The 21,602-nt window shown below is 35.6% G+C and overlaps 1 protein-coding gene across 4 annotated transcripts in view; it reads left to right on the forward strand.

Annotated features, from left to right (window-relative positions):
* Positions 1 to 5,995, forward strand: part of LOC129732771 (uncharacterized) — a 237,479-nt gene extending 231,484 nt beyond the window's left edge. For 2 of the 4 annotated variants that reach the window (XM_055693993.1, XM_055693994.1), the window contains exon 2: positions 2,686 to 5,995. In XM_055693993.1, coding sequence (XP_055549968.1) covers positions 3,226 to 5,394 — 2,169 coding nt within the window. In that variant the 5' untranslated portion in view covers positions 2,686 to 3,225 and the 3' untranslated portion in view covers positions 5,395 to 5,995. Of the gene's footprint in view, positions 1 to 2,448; positions 2,634 to 2,685 lie in introns of those variants that run through there. The other 2 variants (XM_055693991.1, XM_055693992.1) reach the window with 2 other exon arrangements.
* Positions 5,996 to 21,602: the final 15,607 nt, after the last annotated feature.

Genomic DNA, 21,602 nt, shown 5'->3' on the forward strand with positions numbered 1-21,602 from the left:
TTCGTCAATTATTGGTGAATCAAATTTCACTTGAGCCTTTGGAACAGAATAATTCCTGGCATCAACAATTGCACATTTTAATGCGTTCAAAGCGGAATCAATATTCACTTCGTTTTGCAAATCAAGCTCATTATTGAAATTTCTCTCAATATGAGTTTTGTATCTTTCCCAATTAGCCTTGTTATAATTAAAAACACAGCTCATAGGGTTTAAAACTGATTCATGTGATAAAGAAAAAGTTATTGGAAGATGATCAGAATCAAAGTCAGCATGTGTGATCAAATCACTACATACATGACTTTGATCTGTAAGCACCAAATCAATTGTTGAAGGGTTTCTTACAGAAGAAAAGCATGTAGGACTATTCGGAGACAAAATAGAATAGTATCCTGAAGAACAATCGTTGAATATAATTTTGCCATTGGAATTACTTTGAGAATTATTCCATGAACGATGTTTAGCGTTAAAATCGCCGATTATGAAAAATTTCGAACGATTTCTGGTGAGTTTTTGTAAATCACCTTTAAAATAATTTTTGAGCTCGCGTGTGCATTGAAATGGTAAATATGCTGCGGCAATAAATAAAATCCCAAGTTCAGTTTGAACTTCAATTCCCAAAGTTTCAATAACTTTCGTCTCAAGATGGGGAAGAGCACGATGTTTGATTCGGCGATGAATAACAATTGCAACTCCACCGCCGGAACCCTGAATCCTATCATATCTATGAACCACGTAATTGGGATCATATTTTAATTTTATGTTAGGTTTCAAAAATGTTTCAGTAATAATTGCAATATGCACATTATTTACTGTTAAAAAGTTAAAAAGCTCATTCTCATTGGCCTTCAATGAGCGAGCATTCCAATTTAATATTTTAATTGTTTTATTTAAAATCATTGCTAAATTTTAAATTAGAAACAATTTTAATAGTAAAATTTGTGCCTATTTGAATGGCTTCAAACATTGATTTTGCCTGCAACATGGCGTTCATAAGATCGAACATTGCCTGTTGCAAAAAAGAAAGTTTACCTGCCGTAATAGGCCCCAGGCAGTTGACATTAGAAAAAATATTTTCGGCAGCAATATTAGCTGGAGTGATAGGTGTACAATTATTTTCTAGCCTGTTTTGCTTACCCATATTAACGGTCATTTTCGAACTACCAACACTAGGCGGTATAATGTTCGAACTACCTGTAACCTGTGCATAAGTTAAACGGGTATGCAAAGGAGTAGGTAAACTAGGCGTCACTGGTACGCTTGGAGAATTTTGTTTTGAAGTTGGTTTTAATTGAGAAATTGAATTTTGTTTACCTTGCCTTGCCTTAACAATTGCTAAACGGACTGGGCATTGATAAAAATTTGACATATGGTTGCCGTAACAGTTCGCACAGCGAAAATTTTTACTCTCTTTCACAGGACATGTGTCCTTTTTGTGAGAAGAGTCTCCACAATTAAGACATTTTTGGTCCATGTTACAGAATTTGGAACCATGGCCATAACGTTGGCAAGTACGGCATTGGGTGATATGCTTTTCACCTCCGCCATACTTCCTATAAATTTCCCACTTTACACGCACATTATACAAAGCATGTGCTTTTTCAAAAAATTTTAAGTTGTTAACCTCATTGCGGTTAAAATGAATTAAATAATTAACAAGGGAAATTCCAGTTCTCTGACTGTTTTCGCCTCGTGATTTTTGTTTCATTAGAATTACTTGGGTAGGGGCTATGCCAAGTAATTCTGTTAAAGTAAGTTTGATCTCATCAACGGTTTGATCGTTGGTGAGACCTTTCAAGACAACCTTGAACGGCTTGGTGTTCTTGGTGTCATATGTAAAAAATTTGTACATCTTGTCAGTTAAATACTGAACAAGACGATCACGACCCTTTACTGAGTCGGCTAATAAGCGGCATTCACCTCTACGGCCAATTTGATAGGTAACTTTAACGTCAGAAACAAACGTTGAAAGTTCCTTTTTGAATATATTAAATTCAGAAGAAATAGCCACCACAATAGGTGGAACCTTCTCCCTTTTTAAAGATTTTATATTTTGTATAGTTTCATTATTGATAACTTCCATTTCACCAGCTTCTTGCTCAGGCAAAATATCAAAAGGATTGTCACTACAGACACTCGATGTGTCAGAAAGAGATGCCTCTCTTTTCCTCCCCGCAGCGATGCGAGGTTTCTTTTTCCGTCCAGCCATTTCAGGTGATACGAAAAAAGTTGAAACAAATGTTAAATTCAAAAGTAGGTAGTCTTGAGAAAGACTGATGGGAAATAACCTTCAAGTAGTCTTTAAAAGACACACTGACAAAACACATACTTTGAAGCCATAGGCAGTCAAAGACCAGTCCACAAGCAACCGAAAAAACGTCTGATCTGTAGGACAGTTCAAGACGCACTGTCTTTTGCTTGCTTCGTCCTCCGCTTTGTGCCGTGTTACACTCCGAACGCAAAACGATCAGCGACGATCCTATTGGCCGTTTTACCTTTATTATACTAAACAAAGGATATAAAATCGGTCGAAAAACGCAAAATAGATCCAAGGCCCGGAGAGCCGAACCGTATATACCATTCAACTCAGCTCGACGAACTGAGCAATGTCTGTTCGTGTGTATGTGTGTGTGTATGTATGTTGTCTGTATGTATGTGCCGCAAAATACTAACGCACCTTTCTTATAGAATGCAATATCCGATTTGGATGATCTTATACGCAAACGAAAGCTACTGTGGTCCCCCAGAATGCTACCGAGTGGATTTTTGATTAATGGCTTAGATTTTAAGATATTGGTTGAAGAGTATTTTCTTTTCTTTACAACTCAAAATCGATCATTGCTCAGCAACCTTCGCTTGGGAAGTGTCGCATTTATTTACAGCTGCTACCGTCATTAATTTTCTTTATAATTGCAGATCTGAAGTATTGATTCAATATTGGAAATACCAGGATTTGCAACTCTACAGGATACCGCCATCAGTATTCAAGAGATTTGAAGATTCCAAGAGATCCAGAGCTATTCAAGATTTGCTGCTCTACAGGATACAGGAATCAGAGTTTTCAAGGGGTTCGAAGGTTTCGAAAGATCAACGACAATTCAAGTACACCAAGAAATTTAAAGATCAAGATTTCTTTTATTATAACAGCTAAGTATAGAACTTAATTTATTATATTTGTATCCATTTGCATTTTTTGTTGCCCTACCATAGTGTGCTCTTTTACACACAATGGAAGTGGATGAAAAAAATTTGGCCGATCCTGTTTCTATTACACCTAAACCTCCTGACCCTTTTTCCACTGTTTCCTCAATTCCCTCGCGCGTTAAACTGTATCCAGACGGATCGACTGGTTCATTTGTTGTTTATTTCCGACCAAAAATAGGGCCCAAATCAAAGCCCTTAAACATCATTCAGATATCTAAAGATTTAGAGTCTCATTTCAAGTCTATCATTGAAATTTCTAAGGTCAGACCTAACAAATTGAGAGTTGTGGTTAAAGACCTTACTCAAGCTAATAAAATTGCTACTTCGGAGTTTTTCACCCGGGAATATCATGTTTATGTTCCCGCTCGAGATGTAGAAATTGACGGTGTTGTTACCGATTCCAGCTTATCCAGTGAATTTCTTTTAGAAGACGGTGTTGGATATTTCAAGAACACTTCCATTCCAACGGTTAAAATTCTCGATTGTCAACAATTGAGATCCGTGTTTTTTGTAGAAGGGAAGAAAATATATTCCCCCTCAGATTCATTTCGTGTCACATTCGCTGGATCTGCTTTACCATCTCACATCTCGATTCACATTGTCCTTGTACCCGTTCGCCTGTATATTCCACGAGTCATGAACTGCACCAATTGCAAACAGTTAGGCCATACTTCTGCCTACTGTTGCAATAAAAGTCGATGCGGTAAATGTGGGGGTAACCATCTTGATGACTCTTGCAATCAAGAAAATAATAGTTGTTATTACTGTGATATTGATGACTGTTTGGTAAATTGCACTATCAGACAATTTGCAGATGATAGTGTGATTTTTGCCACAGGTCCCAGGGCATCCGATTTACAAAGATCTTTACAAGATACCTTGAACAACTTATCCAATTGGGCAATACAACTAGGTATAGACTTTTCAGTTGAAAAAACTGAATATGTAGTTTTTTCTAGAAAACATGAGCCAGCTCAGCTCCAACTTATGTTAGTGGGTGAACCCATTACTCTAGTTTTAGTTCATAAATATCTTGGCGTATGGTTCGACTCAAAATGCACTTGGAAAAGTCATATTCGATATTTAATACAGAAATGTCAACAAAGAGTTAATTTTTTGCGCACAGTAACTGGATCATGGTGGGGAGCACATCCTTGGGACCTTATTAAACTTTATCAAACTACAATTCTATCAGTGCTCGAATACGGATGTTTTTGTTTCCGTTCTGCCGCAAAAACTCATATCATAAAACTTGAACGAATACAGTATCGCTGTTTACGCATTGCTTTAGGTTGTATGCATTCAACTCATACGATGAGTTTAGAAGTGTTAGCGGGCGTTCTCCCCTTAAAAGATCGTTTTTGGATTATCAATTCTCGCATTCTTGTGAAAAGTGATATTTTGAATCCTATGATAATAAATAACTTTGAAAGACTTGTTGAACTTCAATCTCAAACTCGTTTTATGACTGTTTATTTCAATTACATGTCTCAAAATATCAACCCTTCTTCATTTCCTTCAAATAATATTTACTCATTAGATACCTTTGATTCTACCCTATTTTTTGATACATCAATGTTAAATGAAATTCGTAGTATGCCTGATCAACTACGTATACAACAGATTCCAAATCTATTTCGTGAAAAATATCAAAATATAAACTGTAATAATTCATTTTATACCGATGGTTCTTTTCTCAACGGATCTACTGGTTTCGGTGTTTATAACAATAATTTATCCGTCGCTTACAAACTCGAAAGCCCTGCTTCTGTTTATGTCGCAGAGCTGGCTGCTATTCAGTACACATTAAGTTTTGTTGAAAATTTGCCTAAAGACAATTACTTCATCTTTACGGACAGCCTTAGTGCTATTGAAGCTCTCCGATCGATAAAAAGTATAAAAAGTTCTTCGTATTTTTTGAATAAAATACGCGACCATTTGAGTACTTTATCCGAAATCGCATCACAGGTTACATTAGTATGGATCCCTTCTCATTCTTTGATTGAGGGCAATGAGACGGCAGATTCATTAGCTAAGATCGGTACGGTACATGGTGACATTTATGAAAGACCTATTGAATTCAATGAATTTTTTAGTTCTATACGTCGAGAGTCGCTCATGAACTGGCAAAACTCTTGGGACAATGGAGATCTAGGAAGATGGTGTCATTCAATTATTCCTAAAGTTTCTTAAAAACCTTGGTTCCACAAATTGGACGTAAGTCGTGATTTCATTTGTATGATGTCTCAGCTTATGTCCAATCATTACTGGTTTAATGCTCACCTTCGTCGTATGGGACTCACAGAGGATCACCTTTGCACCTGTGGCGAGGGTTACCACGATATTGAACATGTTGTTTGGTCATGTCCGTTATATCGTGAAGCTAGATCCAATTTAGAAAATTCTCTTAAAGCTCGGAATAAACAACCAAATGTCCCTGTTCGTGATGTCTTAGCAATTTTAGATTTCCCATATATGCGTCTTCTATATTCCTTCCTTAAATCAATTGATGTTCCTATTTAGTACACTTTTGTTTTCATTTCAGATTCTATTTACGCGCTTAACCAGGAATAAGACGTTCCCGAAAATATATTTGGCTTTTGAAGCTGCAGGAACCATACTTATCAAGATTGTGTTTTATGATTTGTAACTTATTTATAATTGTATTATTGTATATGAAAAGATGAGAGGGTTTTTATGCCTGTTTGAGGAGAAATATTTATTAATTTTACTCAAGCAGGCTTTTCCCTACTCCAATAATTATTTCGGCCCCGTTATGCTCTCTGCGATTGGGCCTTTATCTTATTAGATTTAATTAGAATAAAAAAAAAAAAAAAACTCAAAATCGATCTGTGGAGGACTAAGTTTGAAATGCCAATCGACTCAGCACGGTGAGTTGAGCAATGCCTGTATGCGTGTGTATGTGTGCCGGTATGTGTGTATGTATTTTGTGTGTATGTATGTAATGATACATCATGACACATCATTTACAAAACGCGATATCCGATTTTGATGTTTTTAGGTGCAAATGAAAGCTACTGAGGTCCCCTAATATCCTACTGGCTTGAGTTTCTATTAGTTACTGAAGATTCAAGATAATGGACAAAAAATATTTTTGAACTGTTTTAATATTTTCTAAGACTTTTAGTCAGAAAGAAATTTCTCTCTCTTTCTCTCTTACTGTCTCTATCTCTCTGTCTCTCTCTCTCTCTCTCTCTCTCTCTCTCTCTTGCTCTTTTTATATCTATTCATTTTTAACAAAATAAGAATCATAGACAGCTTTTTACCTTTGTTATACTAAACAAAGGTTATAAAATCGGTCGAAAAACGCAAAATATATTCACCAGAGGGCCGAATGGTATATACCATTCGACTTAGCTCGACGAACTGAGCATTGTCTGTTCGTGTGTATGTGTGTGTGTATGTGTGTGTATGTGTGTTGTCTGTATGTATGTGTCGCAAAATACTAACGCACTTTTCTTATAGAACGCAATATCCGATTTTGATGATTTTATATGCAAATGAATGCTACTGTGCTCCCCCAGAAAACTACCGAGCGGATTTTTGATTAGTGGCTTAGATTTTGAGATATTGATCATAGAGTATTTTTTAACATAGGGTATTTAACTTTAAACACAAAATTAATCTGTTGAGGGCCAAGTGTCGTATACCAATCGACTCAGTTCGTCTAAATGAACATTGCCTATATTCATGTGTATGTGTGTATGTACGTTAGTGTTTGTAAATATGTTGTTTATATGTGTAGTATATCAAAATCGAACAAAAAAAAAAACAAACAAACATCAAACCTTTCACAGAATGTATTATTCGATTTAAGTGTTTACAAGTGCATATGAAAGCTCCAAACTCTTCCGAAAATCATACTGAGCGAGTTTTTTATTTTTATTGGTTGCTTGATTTTTAGAATATTTACCAAAGAATTTTGAAACATGAAGTATTTTACTTTTTGGATCATTTCTCTCTCTCTATCCTTTTTATATCACTATCTCTCTCTTTTTTTCAACTACCATTAACTTCTCAGAAGAAACTAAGAGTAAAAGACATCTGTGCATAATTTTCATACTCTGTGTAGTTCGTTCTAACTTGTGTAATAAGTGAACCTTTTATTTTTAATAGCTTTTTACTAACAATATTCAATAGATTTCAGAGGAAACTGCAATGCTTATTAAAGTCTTTACTCGATACACTTCGCTTTTGTATAATATAAATATTGTTTTCTAAATTTATTTTAAATTTATTTAAAGGTCAGTGCAAACAGAGTATCCATGTTATCCCGATCCTCGTTTTGGCAGCAAGTTTTATAAAGTTCTGAAAGTGTTTCAGATTTTACCATACAGCCTAGGTCTCCAATAAGAGTTACGTTCCCGAGTACACTTTAAACAGTAAAAATTCTTAAGTCATGTGAAAAACTTTAATATTGAAAAAAAATCATTTGAAATAGAATTAATTTAACAACTCTTAACAACATCTGATGTATACTGAGAATTGACATTTCAACAGCAGTTATAGGAGTTTCAATGAAATCTTTTTATCACTTGATCCTCACAGATTTTATCAAATTTCTTGTTGATTTCTTGAAATAATCACACGTATGATTCAAGCAACTTTTCTATGGTAACAAAGCATTTAACGCGCTGTATAATTCTGAGCTCTAATTTCTTGATGGCATGTTTGTAGGACTTTGCTGCAATTCGTAGGATATATTCGATGCTAATCCATAATCTATAATCATTTTATTCTTTTTTGGGTCTCGCGATTTCTGAAAACGAAGCCGTTGTGGTATTGAGAATGTTATGAGAACCTCATCCAGGTTTGATTCAGTGATGTTATTTGGTTCACCCTCTGGAAAACTATCTTTTGAATTTAATTCTAAACGATTTATGGTTTACTGGCATAACAAATGTATATGTAGTAACAGTTAGTTTAAATTTATATGTAGTAATAGTTAGTATAACAAAGGTTTCTGCACTGCTAGGTGGATTAATTCAGGTTTTTTTAGAGATACCACTTGCTTACCCGCCTCTACGCGTTGACGAAGGCGTCCACATATAGGTAAAAACTCTAGAATTCTTGTACCAAAATAACGTTTTAGCTTCATAACTCATTACAGAATGGATTCTGCAGCAAAAAAAACACATAAACACGATGAAGGAGCTATCACCCGCTGCATGGAGTTGGTCCTCTCTAAGAAAAAGTCACTGTACGCAGCATGCAAAGCTTATGGCATCCCTCAGTCTACCGTTCGTTACCGACTTAGAGGAAAACAACCTTATGTCAGCCGCATCGGATGCAACCCGCATATACAACGGCGATGAAACGTCATTCTACCTACAACCACAAACGAAAGCCGTGCTAGCTAGCCGTGGCAATAAGAATGTGTATGAATGCGAGCATGCAGACGGGCACAAAAACATAACAGTAATGTTTACCTTCGGAGCAGACGGATCAGTTGTACCTCCAGGAGTTGTTCTTCCTATGCAGCGCCTATCTGTGGAAGTATTGCAGAAGTTCCCCGGAGAGTGGGGTATTGGCAAAAGTGCAAAGGGGTGGATGGATACCGCCAACTTTATGCTAGACATCAGGAACGTTTTCTACCCTCATCTTCAAAGGAAAAAAGTGCAGGTTCCCAGTGCTGTATTTCGTGGATGGTCACTCTTCACACACGACTGCGGAGGTGGCCGATCTGTGCTTGGATTTGGGTATTGTGCTGATTGCTTTATATCCAAACACTACGAGAATAACTCAGCCAGCAGACGTCGCCATTTTTAAACCATTGAAAAGTGCCTGGAAGACTGCCGTATCGGAGTGGCGGCTGGAAAATGGAGGTGAAAATCTATTGCTGAAACACTTTCCTGACGTACTGCAAAAGGCTATGAACAAAGGAATCAAAACGGCCAGTGTTGAAAACGGGTTCAGAGTTTGCGGATTATTCCCTTTTGGTCCTGAAAATGTGGATTACGACAAATGTATTGCCAAGCCAACTAGCGAAAACCCTAATAAACCAGTAGCTCAAGAAACAGACAAGGAACTTTCCACCTTCAATTCAGTAGAGGTCAATCCTGAATTGAATGAGAAAAAGAAGGACAAGATGTAATTATTGAAGATTCGGTTATCATTCCAACTTCCATAATCAAAGCTGCTATAGATTGCATTGGTAGGGAGCGCATTAACAGCTCTAGTAGCGGTACTGTCTTATCTGCAGAAGGATAAATCATCCGGCAGCTATATGAGATGTTGTTGATGCCTATTGATTCGCAGTTATTGAGCAGTACGACTCCAGAGATGACTGTGTCAAGTGACTACATATCTGAGGATAATTCAACATTTATTGAGGAGGTAGGTGACGATAGTTTTATATCAGATGACAGTATTCCACTCAGTGTCATGAAAGAGAAGACTGGACACAACATTCCGAGCCGTAAAATAAGCATAACCGAATTGCTTCAAACTCCGCCAACTCCTCGTCGGAGCAACATTCACAGGAATTACAAAAGAAAATTCCACCCGGTACTGACGGCCTCAGAGCGGCTTGAAGAAATCCGACGACTTGAACAAGAAAACGAAAATGATGCAGCTAGGAAAAAAGCCAGAGTAGAGGAAAGAGAGCTTGGTAAAATTAAAAAAGAACAACTGAAGAAAGAAAAAACAAAAATTCGTGAGCGAAAACAAGAGGAAGCTGAGCACCGTAAGAATAAAAGAGAAGAACTTCGAAAAAAGAAACAGAAAAAAGCTGAACTACGAAAAAAGGAGAGAGAGGAGAAAAAACGTAAGAAGCTAATGGAAAATAATCGAGAAAAAAAGCAAAAGATCGAGTTACTCGAGGCACTGAAGCTAAAATGTCAGAGATAATTCTCGTCTGATGAATTTTTTCAGGTTATTTTTTTTGTTATATCATTTTAACTGACTTTTAATATAAACTATCTTTTGAATGCATTGACTTTGTATTCAATGCATTTGAAATGCTCCATGGTTACTGGTTAATAAATCCCTTATTTTCATTAAATGTTGTTAATTTTCAATTGCATAGAAAATGAGCGAAAATGAAAATGAATCCAGTCAACTCGATTTTCTAGTTTGAATTATATCTTAACTCAACCTATTATAATATTACCAAAATTTCACAGATTCTTCTTAGTTTCATTCACAATTCTAAATAAAATGTTCAGCAGAGTTATAGACAGTGGACTGTAGATTATATAGAAAATGACGGACTTATGTCCCATTTTTGTGCAATAAAATATTCACATTGATTTCCATATTTATTTTAAACTCATCGTTTTTTGTTTTCTATACTTGTGACTGTTCAACAAACTTCAAAATGTGCAATCTTCATTCATTTCATTTATAGAAATTTCAAGTTTTTAAAACTACCTCCACTATAGGTACATGGTACCACCATTATAGGAACAGTACCTCCACTAAAGGTACAAAAGCTATGATAACAATTGATGATTTCTTTCAAATTAATTAGTTTTAAAAATGCACAACGAGTTATTTATCAGCAAAACAACTAAATTGTCTATCAAATCATATGTTCATACATCCAAAGTTAACCAAGTCTCAATTCTCAGAAGTAGCTACTATTTGCGCCACTATTGGTACATTTACCCTAGTCTGATTACAGTGTAATTGAATTATGTATTATGGGGTAGCTGGATTTTCTATTTGACACTAAGTTTGTGAAAATCATTCCAATCATCTCTGAGAAAAAACGTGATTTCACATTTTCCTACATAACGGACAAATTTACAGTCCGATTACAATGAAATTCATTAGGGTCTTATGGGGCAACTAAACCTTCCATACAATACTTATTTTGTGAAAATTGTTCCAGTCATCTCTAAAAAAATGAGTGAGTTTTAACAGCTTCCGGAACAGGCTTCTTTCGATAACTTTTGAACCACATTCAAAGGCATGCAGTCTATTAATGGTTCAAGGCAGTCTTTTAATTTGAGACTAGTTTTGTAAAAATTGGTCTCCTAAGAAATAATGAAGTTTCGTGATTTACACATTTCGAAACACAGTGCCTAAACTAAAAGTACGATGACAATGAAATTCACCTTTCATTTGCAACTGATTCCGTGAAAATCGGTTCCGCCATCTCTGAGGAAAGTGAGTAAGTTTAAACAGCCCCTGGATAACATTTCTTTACATAACTTTTGAACCATATGTTGATTCATTACGAAATTTAAAAGATAGAGACAGCCTATTCATTTGACACCAATTTTGTTGAAATCGGTTGTGTGGTTTCTGAAACATTGATGTTTCGTGATTTTTACATTTTGATACATAACCTCTAAACTAAATTGTAATGAAATTCAATAGCAACCTATGGGGCAACTAGACTAGAGCGTCTTACCCGGGATGGATTTCCAGGGAAATTTCAATTTCCCGGAATTTCCGAATCCCGGGAAATAGTTATTAAAATCCCGGGAAGTATTTCCTTCAATAAGAAATATTGAAAAATCGATTTAAAATTACAGACTCTGTACACTTTGGTGTAATGGTGAATGAAATTGTATAGCCATGTGCTCAAGAATTACTTTTATTCCCCTCTAATATATTTTGATTCGTGTAAGAAATGCGATTTGCGCATTAGAAGACATTTAACGCACATTTATTTCATCATCATGCGACGATTCGAAAAATACTATTCTTCCAACGCACAAAGACTAGATTGGAGAAAGTAGAATATGAAAGGACTTTTACAAGTGATCGTAGTTTATAGTAAATGCGATTGAGGAAAAGAATATTCCATACCAACGCACACTCATTATTCATCAATTAATCATCACGCCACGATGCAAGGAGTAGGATAAATGCTTGCGCCAAGAAACCATTGTTTTACACACATTAGACAAAATTGGGGAAAGTAAAAAATGAAAGGATTTGCACAAGTGATCGTAGTTCATAGGATTGAAGAATGGAATATGCCATACCAACGCACTCTCATTATTCATCATTTCATCATCACGCCACGACGCAAGGAGTAGGAGAAATGGTAGCACCAATGAAAAAAATCCATTGTTTTACAACACATAGACTAGATTGGGGAAAGTATAATATGAAAGGATTTGCACAAGCGATCGTAGTTTATAAGTTTGATTGCAGCTTCTTCAACTTCTAATTAGAGATTCCGCACTTTAATGAAAACAGTTAATAGTTTGTCACCGCCGTAAAAAACAAGTCGTGAAAAATCGTATTGAAAAAGGTTTGTCTGTCATCCAGCAGCAGTTTCAAATCTATCATTACAGTTAACTATTCATTATTGCAGAAATGGCAGGAGTCTGGCAATATTTCAAGAAGCTGCCCGGCGATAACGAAGCGCAATGCTTGAAATGTCCGCAGCAACTCTCGTGCAAGGGTTCATCTACCAGTGGCCTTTTACGACACTTGCAGAACAAACACAAAATCACCATAAAACGACTATCCTCTGAAGAAGCGGTAACTACACACCCAAATCCTCGTAAAGTGTCGAAGCTAAGTAGTCCTCCTGCAGGATCTTCGTTGATGCAGTTTGTGAAACAAAAATTACCAGCCAAACTAATGAACTTTATTAAATTTTTCGAGAATTGATCATCTTTTTATATTGTTTTAGGAATTCGATTCCTTTTCTTATTATTAAATTAAATAAATTGCAGTTATTTTACGTTTCTTTCAAAATTTCTTTTACATCCCGGGATTCCGGGATTTCCCGGGAAATCATATTAATATTTCCCGAATCCCGGGAAGCTAAGAACAGTCGGGAAATGGACGCTCAAAACTAGACCTTTCATTTGCGATTAATTTCTTGAAAATCGCTCCAGCCATCTCCGAGAAAAGTGCGTGAGAAAAAAAAGTTGCACATACACACAAACACACACATACAGAAAATGCTCAGTTCGTCAAACTGAGTCGAGTGGTATATGACATTCGACCATTATTGGGACCATTTTTATAACTTTGATTTTGCCAGTGATTGCTATACCTTTCTAGGAGAAAGGCAAAAACAAATAATTTGAAAAGTTCATACACGCAAAAGTTGAAGTCTTGTACAATCATTGTGTCTTTCCGATTCGCACAAATGTTGCCAGAAATCGCTCAATAAATGTGTGAAACGCATAACGCAACAGTTGTACTGCGAATACCGCGAATACATTGACATCAAAATATGTATGTATATACCGACACTTTATTTCTCACGCCGAGTGTATTAGTTACTGCTACTCATGGAGCAGTGCAAGCAGCAAACAACAACTTGTGAACTCACTAGATTTAAATAGCTATAATACTCGATCGATTTACCTCGATGGATTTGGTCATTAAAAAGTACCATTGAATGATTTGCAAAAAAAAAACGAAACAAAAATCTGTTCACAACATTTTGTAATCAACGCTAGCTTCCCTGCAAAATTAGTAAAACCCTCCATTCCACAAAGCCACAAAAGCGTTGCTGATTTTTATGACAACACTGGTAAATTGTGAATAATTATAATTTGTCATCCTGTGCACGCGCTTTTTTTTCAAGCGACGGAGAAATTTCTCTCTCGCTCGTATGATTTCCATGTACGTGCGACGAGACTAGACACATCACATCCCATTTGTGCAGGTTGCTCTTTCGCTTCTCTTTCGGTTCGGATTGCGACGCGCAAGGCGATGCACAGTGGGGCGACTCCATATAAAGGCTGGCCAAGCAAAAAAAGTGTCGATAAATGCGACAAAAACTTGGTATTTACATAATCTTGGGGCGCTGAACACGAATTTGGCTTCCATTTTTTGTTTGGGGCCGTCCATAAAGCACAAAATCCAACTTTAATATTTTTTGGCACTTTTTTTCTTTTTTTATAGATTTTTATGATCTTTGACTACAAGTAGTGCCACCGGGCGTCCTCCCCATTGAAAAAAACGTAATTTATGTACGACCCCTCGAACTAAACAAATTTTGCCTAAATATATATTTTTTTAAATAAACTAAAACAACACAAGTAATACAAACTAATTACGAATTGAAAAGATCATCATCGTCATCATCATTTTCCGCTGTGATCGCTTAAATCTTGTGTTGAATTGTTTCCAGAAAATTTGAAGTTCATTATACTTATCAGCAGGAAAAATGTCTTTCGCTGCAATTTTCATTTCTTCTAGTCGTTTTCGATGTTTCATTGTTTCATATATATGTTATCTTCCTTAATCGGTTTCTATGGTTGAGAGAGGACATTTAAATACATGTATAACACCATGACATTGACATTGACATTGAATTAGGTGGTGCCGCTGAAGTCTGCTATCGCTTTTTTCACTAAAGTGACAATTTGCGCAGTTTTGCGCTACAGCGGACAGTATACATTTGAGAGCTTACGTTTTGCCTTTCTCCTAAATAGGTATAGCAATCACTGGAAAAACCAAAGATATAAAAGTGGTCCCAATGGCCGAATGTCATATACCACTCGACTTCTTTCGACGAACTGAGCATTTTCTGTATGTATGTATGTATGTATGTATGTATGAATGTATGTATGTATGTATCTATGTATGTGTGTATGTGTGTATATGTGTGTGTGTGTATGTGCAACTTTTTTTTCTCACTCTCTTTTCTCAGAGATGGCAGGACAGATTTTCATAAAATTAATTGCAAATGAAAGATCTAGTTGCACCATAGGTTGCAATTGAATTTCATTGTAATCGGATTTTCAGTTTAGAGGTTATGTATCAAAATGTAAAAATCACGAAACATCAATATCTCAGAAACCACACAACCGATTTCAATAAAACTGGTTTCAAATGATTGGGCTGTCACCAGAACCCTTAACTTTTGAATTTCGTCATGATTGAACATATGGTTCAAAAGTTATGTAAAGAAAAGTTATCCTGAGGTTGTTTAAACTCACTCATTTTTCTCAGTGATGGCCGAACCGATTTTCACAAAATTAGTGTCAAATGAAAGGTCTAGTTGCCCCATAAGTTGCTATTGAATTTCATTGCAATCGTATTGTAACTGTGTCCGTTGTTTATAAAAATGTGTAATCACATTATGAAAGTGAACATATTGACTTTCGCCTAACGATCACTGGCTTATTAAAAGGTAGAAAAATGATTGAAATGGCCGAATGTCATATACTACTCAACTCAGTTCGACAAATCGAGCATTTTCTGCATATATGCATGTATAGGTGTATATGTTTGTGTGTGGGTACGTGTGTATGTGCACCTTTCTTTCGCACTCACTTTTCTTAGAGATGGTCTGACCGATTCTTTCTATCTTGGTGTCAAATGAAGGGTCCATTTGCCGCTTAGGTTGCTATTGAATTTCATTGTAATCAAACTTTTATTTTTGGCGCTGCGTCAAAATGTGAAAAACGCTCTTATATCTCAGAAGCTATGAACATAGTTGAATTCAAATAAATGGGCTTTCAAACCCTTAAACAATGAATTTCATAATGTTTAAACATGTGGTTTGAAAGTTATAGAAAGAAACGAAACCCGCAGACTGTTTAAAACTATAGCTACGTTAAAAATATGTGGCCTCAACATCATTTATATTTAATATTGTACTATTTCAATGTTTGCGGCCTTGCTCGGGATTGAAGTTGAAATTAAAAGTCATTTCTATCATTTCACTTTTTGCATTTTTCCTAGAAAGGTATAGCAATCACTGCAAAAACTAAAGGTATAAAAGTGCTCAAAAGGGCCGAATGTCGTATACCACTCGACTACTTTCGACGAACTGAGCATTTTCTGCATGTGTGTGTGTGTAACGCTCTCCCAATCTCACTCGATTTTCTCAGAGATGGCTGAATCGATTTCAATGAAATCAATTGCAAATGAAAGGGCTAGTTGCCCTATAAGACCCTATTGAATTTTATTGTAATCAGATTTCTAGCTTAGAGGTTATGTATCAAAATGTAAAAATTACGAAACATCAATATCTCAGAAACTACACAACCGATTCGAAATAAAATTGGTTTCAAATGAACGCGCTACCTAAAAACCCTCAACTTTTGAATTTTATGAAGATTGAACATATGGTTCAGAAGTTACAGAAAGAAACGTATTCTGGAGACTCCTTCATGTTTCTCAGAGATGGCTGGACCGATTTTCATAAAATCAGTGTCATATGGAAAGTCTTGTTGCCCCATAAGACCCCAATGATTTTTTTTGCGAACGGGTTATTACTTTTCCTGTTATGTTTAAAATTGTGAAATCCAGCTATGAGAAGAAACATATTCTGATGACTACTTTGGCTCACTCACTTTTCTCAGAGATGGTTGACCCGATTTTCACAGAATTAGTATCAAATGAAAGGTCTAGCTGTCTCATAACACCCTATTGAATTTTGCTGTAATCGGAATGTAACTTCGTCTGTAATGTATCGAAATGTGAGAATCACTAAACTTCATTATCTTAGAAACTACACAATAGATTTGAACAATATTGATATCGAATGAACATGATAGTTGAGGGTTAACTGATGAATTATGATTGAACACTAGAGTGGCCATATTTTATATGGCCGTTTTTGAAACTATCGATCTTAATGAGCGCCGGGCTGAAAAAGTTTCCTTTTGACCTCTACAATAAGCCATGAAAATTTGAAGTTCATCGGAGTTTATTTAATGGACCCACAAAGCGCTTATATTTGAGAAATCGATTTACATGAAAATTGTATGGAGTTTTTTTTTTAACATATATCTCTCGATAAACTCATTCAAATACACATGTATTTTCATAAAACAGTAATATTATCACCCTAATTTAAGTTCAAAACAATCTATAACTTTTGGTGTTTGTTAAAAAGTTCGTATTTTGAATGAGGTGTGTATTTTTTCAGTATAAATCAACAACATGCAATATAAACTGAAATTCGTCTTAATAATGTGTTGAAACACGGTTAGAATTTTTCATAAATTCAACATTAAGTATTGAAACCAAAAATGGCCGACTTCCAGCCACCATTTTGAATTTTCAAAGGCCCAAGACTCGGAAACAGTTAATGCGTCATCTGTGAAAACGCTATTTCATGTTTGCTGCGGTGAAGCAAACATAAAATAGCGTTTTCACAGGGAGAGCATTATCTATTTCCGAGTCTTGTGCTTCTAAAAATTCGAAGTGGTGATTCGAAATTGGCTGTTTGTGGTTTCAATACCGTTTCACCTTAAGGACCATTCGCTTTTACCTGACTATTTTTTGTTTAATTTCAAACGGGATATCAGGCCAATCCATCTTATTCTAGGCTTAACTACCACAAGTGATTCTTCATCTTTTCAGTTACATTGTCTGAGACGACTTTAAATTTCGGCATAAGCGAAAGAATCACGTAGAGAATTAATAACTTTATTAATACATTAAACAGCACTCGTACATTCGAAAAACACATGAATGTGAAGTTTGACTACCAACAGGGCCATGCCTTGAATGCAATTGATGATCAATGATCAGAATGGATCATTGAAGCTGATCAGAACTTTTGGATCATTGAAGTTGATTGGCTGTGAATGAGTTGATTTCGTTTGATGCTCTTGTAAAACGGTTAAAGAAAAGTGTTTCAGGTCCGATGCTTTTGCCATATAATATATTTTGCAAAAAGGTAATAAAAATGAAGAGGACAAGTAATATTGGTTAGTTTTCAAAACTATTCCGAAATGTTTCAATCCACTAGCGTATTATGAACTTCTTAGGCGATATTTTTGCCGCAGCTTGAATCAATTTTAAGCGCGCCTAAGAATTTTGCACTTCCATCGAAACTCATAAGAATTGCTATTTGATCAACAGGAGATCTACCGACCGTATTTGATAAAATTCACCGTCTTAGTGCATTCAGATCACTAGTGCTGAACTGTTTCATAGAGAATAATAGTAATAATAATGATAATACTCTAAATAACATTAAATCCATACAAAAAGTTCTTAAAATTTTAATAATGTTGCTTCACCAGTCCGATTGTGGCAGTTCACTTCACGCAGTTGCTGCAATGAAGTACGATTAAGGATATAATCACTGAATGACATTTTTAAAACCTCTAACGAATATGAGAGGTCATTTATTTATTACGTAACGCACTTAGAAGAAGAGGATATTCAACGAAGATTTCCATAACGCGAGGCCCCAATGCTAAATTGCTTTATTTATGGGTGGGAGGTGTTCAAAATTGCTATAATTTAGCGTTACGTAATATGTGAATGTCCCTAATGATATGATTTTATAATTGAAGAATATTTCAACGCAAAATATACAACTATTTTAAGAAACTAAGGCAAAAAACTTAAAAAAGAGATAAAAAACAACAGTTCTTATGAGAATCAATTCTTTTTAAATATAAGCGTTTTGTGGGTCCATTAAATGAACTCTATTCAACTTCAAATTTTCATGGCTTATTTTTGGAGTAAAAAGGAAACTTTTTCCGCCCGGCGCTCATCGAAATCGCATGATGTTACAAAAATGGCCACTCTATTGAACACGTGGTTTCAAAGTTTGGCTCCCCCCTACGTTCCCTTTTCATTTGATTATAATCGAACTAAGCAACCGTTATGTTTTAATTTGTAAGACAACGAAAGCCTATTATCTCAAGTATTACACGACTTATTTGAACATAACTAGTGTCATACAAACGAGTCATCTCTCAAACTTACAAATAACAAACTTCATAAAATTTGATATAATGTTCAAAAGTTTTGTAAAGAAAAGAAATTCAAAGACTATTCAACACTATAACTGCTTTGATCAATATATATGGCCTCAACATGATTTAAATGTGGTATCGTACTATTCGAACGTTTTCGGTATCGCTCGTGATTAAATTGTTCGAAATTAAGAGTCATTTCTTTTATTTCGCTATTTCTTAGGCACTAACATTACGTCAAATTTCATATTTTATGCTTCAATTACAACATCAATATTTTAGAGTGAAAGAGTGAATATACATTTTTGGATTTAAGCATTCATGTAAATCTATTTTTACAAATAATAAGTTTGAATGAGAAAGGCTGAGTCTGACCGCTAGGTGGATTAATTTAGGTTTTACTTAAATTTTGAATGTAGTCACAACCGTGGCAAACTGCTGCAACTAAACTTATAGGTTACTTTTCTACAAAAAATCACTTTTTTAAATTTTTTTAGTGTTAGGCCTACTATAACCAAATTTTACAATATCTAATGAAAAGGGTTTGTTTTATACTATATTTACAACAACTTTTCCTTTGACGTCAAAAAAATCCAAGCTATCATTGAAGCTACAGAGCGTTTCAAAGTAATGTCCTTTTTTTTTAAAAAAAAAGACAAAAAACGTCAGTTTTTTGAAGCTTTGAAAAGTCTTTGAAAAGTCATAAAAAAATCAGATTTCATGATATTGCGCCCGAATTTTGTATTTAGACACTTGAATGTTATTGCAATGAAGGAAAAATATTATGAAACAGCTAACGAAAAAAAATTTTTTTTGCTGATGGCCAGCGATTCCCCACTGTGCGATGTCATGTCGCTTCACGAAATGAACGAGACACCAGTGCAGTTAGTTGTTAGTCTCACTCACGCTGTCGGTGCGTGCTTGCTACTCAGGGTAATGCATGAAGAAGAAAGAGTATCTTGAAAGCATGTGTGCAGAGAAATGTAGCATTTGTCTCGTTCTCAAGAAGAAAGACGGAGAAAGGTTTTGCTTTTCACTCGCTTTGCAATGCTGCTTGATACCAGTTGAAATTGTTTAAGTGTAGTAGTTTGGGGCTGCCAAATACATTGAAAAAACGCTATAGCATTAATTGCGTTATGCCCAACACGCAATCATTGTTCCGGTTTCAAATCACATTAACAATTGCGCTTAAAACGAACAATTTTGTACTGGTTTAACCCCATCCAACTTTTGCGTGTAATGATATTTTAAAAAATTCTGTGTAGCAGCTTACAGAAAACATTCTGGTTATGGTTAAACTTCGAACGCCGATTACTCAAAGCAATATTTGTGGCTCGGCTTGACTGCACGCTGGCGTTGCCAGCAACATTATTGATAATTTTAAAATAAGATCAGCAAAAGTTGCACCCTGAGAATTATTTGCTACTCCCATGCCTCATTTTAACGATTTTTGTGCAGTTCCAGCTGAATACGATTAATCGCGGGCAACACATGGACGATCAAATATGCTATGCTACAATAAGGCCATAAACCAAATATTAGCCAATTCGGAATAATTGAGTTATTCTGTCCAACATTGGTTTACTAGGCTATAGCGCAAATACTTCTGGAAACGAGGTTTCATCTAATCACCACAAGTGTACCCTTACTAACACGTAGAGAATCCTGAGTAAGAATCCCCAGGATACCTTTAACTCGGTGACGGAAACGCAAACACGATCCGGAGGATTCCCACTCAGGATTCTTCATCCGGGTAGTTTACAGGTGAAACAACTATTCATACATACATGACTTGATAATATACACAGCAAATATTAATACAGACAAGATGTGCATTGTAGCAAACACGAAAACGCGTAATAAACTGACTGGGTGTTAGATTAGATCAGATTAGAACGCTATTCAGCGTAAGGTTAGGTTTCTCTAATAATAATCGACTCAATTTAGGTATGACAAATGACACAAAGGAAATATAATAATATTATTTAACAATACAGCTTATAAATATTAGATTAGATGTTTATTTTTATTATCACACACAGTACACGATATAATTCGATCGACTTTTTTCTTATTGATAATTTAAAGCGGTATCGTGTCATAACACAACTAGAAATAACAAAACTTGTTTTCGCATTAAATCTGATCATACTACTGGTGCCTCATATTTTTTCACCCTATTCGAATTTACGCAAAACATATTACAATTCAATGAAACATTGTGCGCTGGTCGTATCACACATTTACAACAGGATGGCATCCGCACCGACTCGTAATAGAGTTGTTCAGTGTTTGGATCGATTGCTACCATTGTGTAGTATTGAAAAAATTGCTCACAACTGGTTCGGAACATCAGAGTAACGGAGATTAGCTTGTTGAATAGCATACCTTGTAGAACTGTCATCATACTTGGCCAGAGGATAGCCAGCTATATTTGTGCAAACAGGCGACTCAGGCGGACACATAGTTTCGTTTAATTGACTAACTTGCGCATAGGGCAACTCAGAATCTGACAGATTGGAAGATTGATTTGTTGATGGCGCATCTTTGGATTTTACCGGGTATCGTATCTCCAATGAAGAATTCACACACACAATAGAGAAGGAGGAAACCTGCCAAACTGGCAATAATATCCAGGGGATCTTCCAGATCATATTGGGATTGTTCGATTCGATGCAAACTGCATAATAGCCACGCAAGCAATTCTTTCGGCAGATGATGTCAGTACCAGGTTCGGTAATTAAGCTGTTAACTGATTGAAGCAACACTCACAATTAAAACTTC

This window comes from Wyeomyia smithii, chromosome 3 (assembly GCF_029784165.1).
Source record: "Wyeomyia smithii strain HCP4-BCI-WySm-NY-G18 chromosome 3, ASM2978416v1, whole genome shotgun sequence".
NCBI classification, from domain to species: Eukaryota; Metazoa; Arthropoda; class Insecta; order Diptera; family Culicidae; genus Wyeomyia; species Wyeomyia smithii.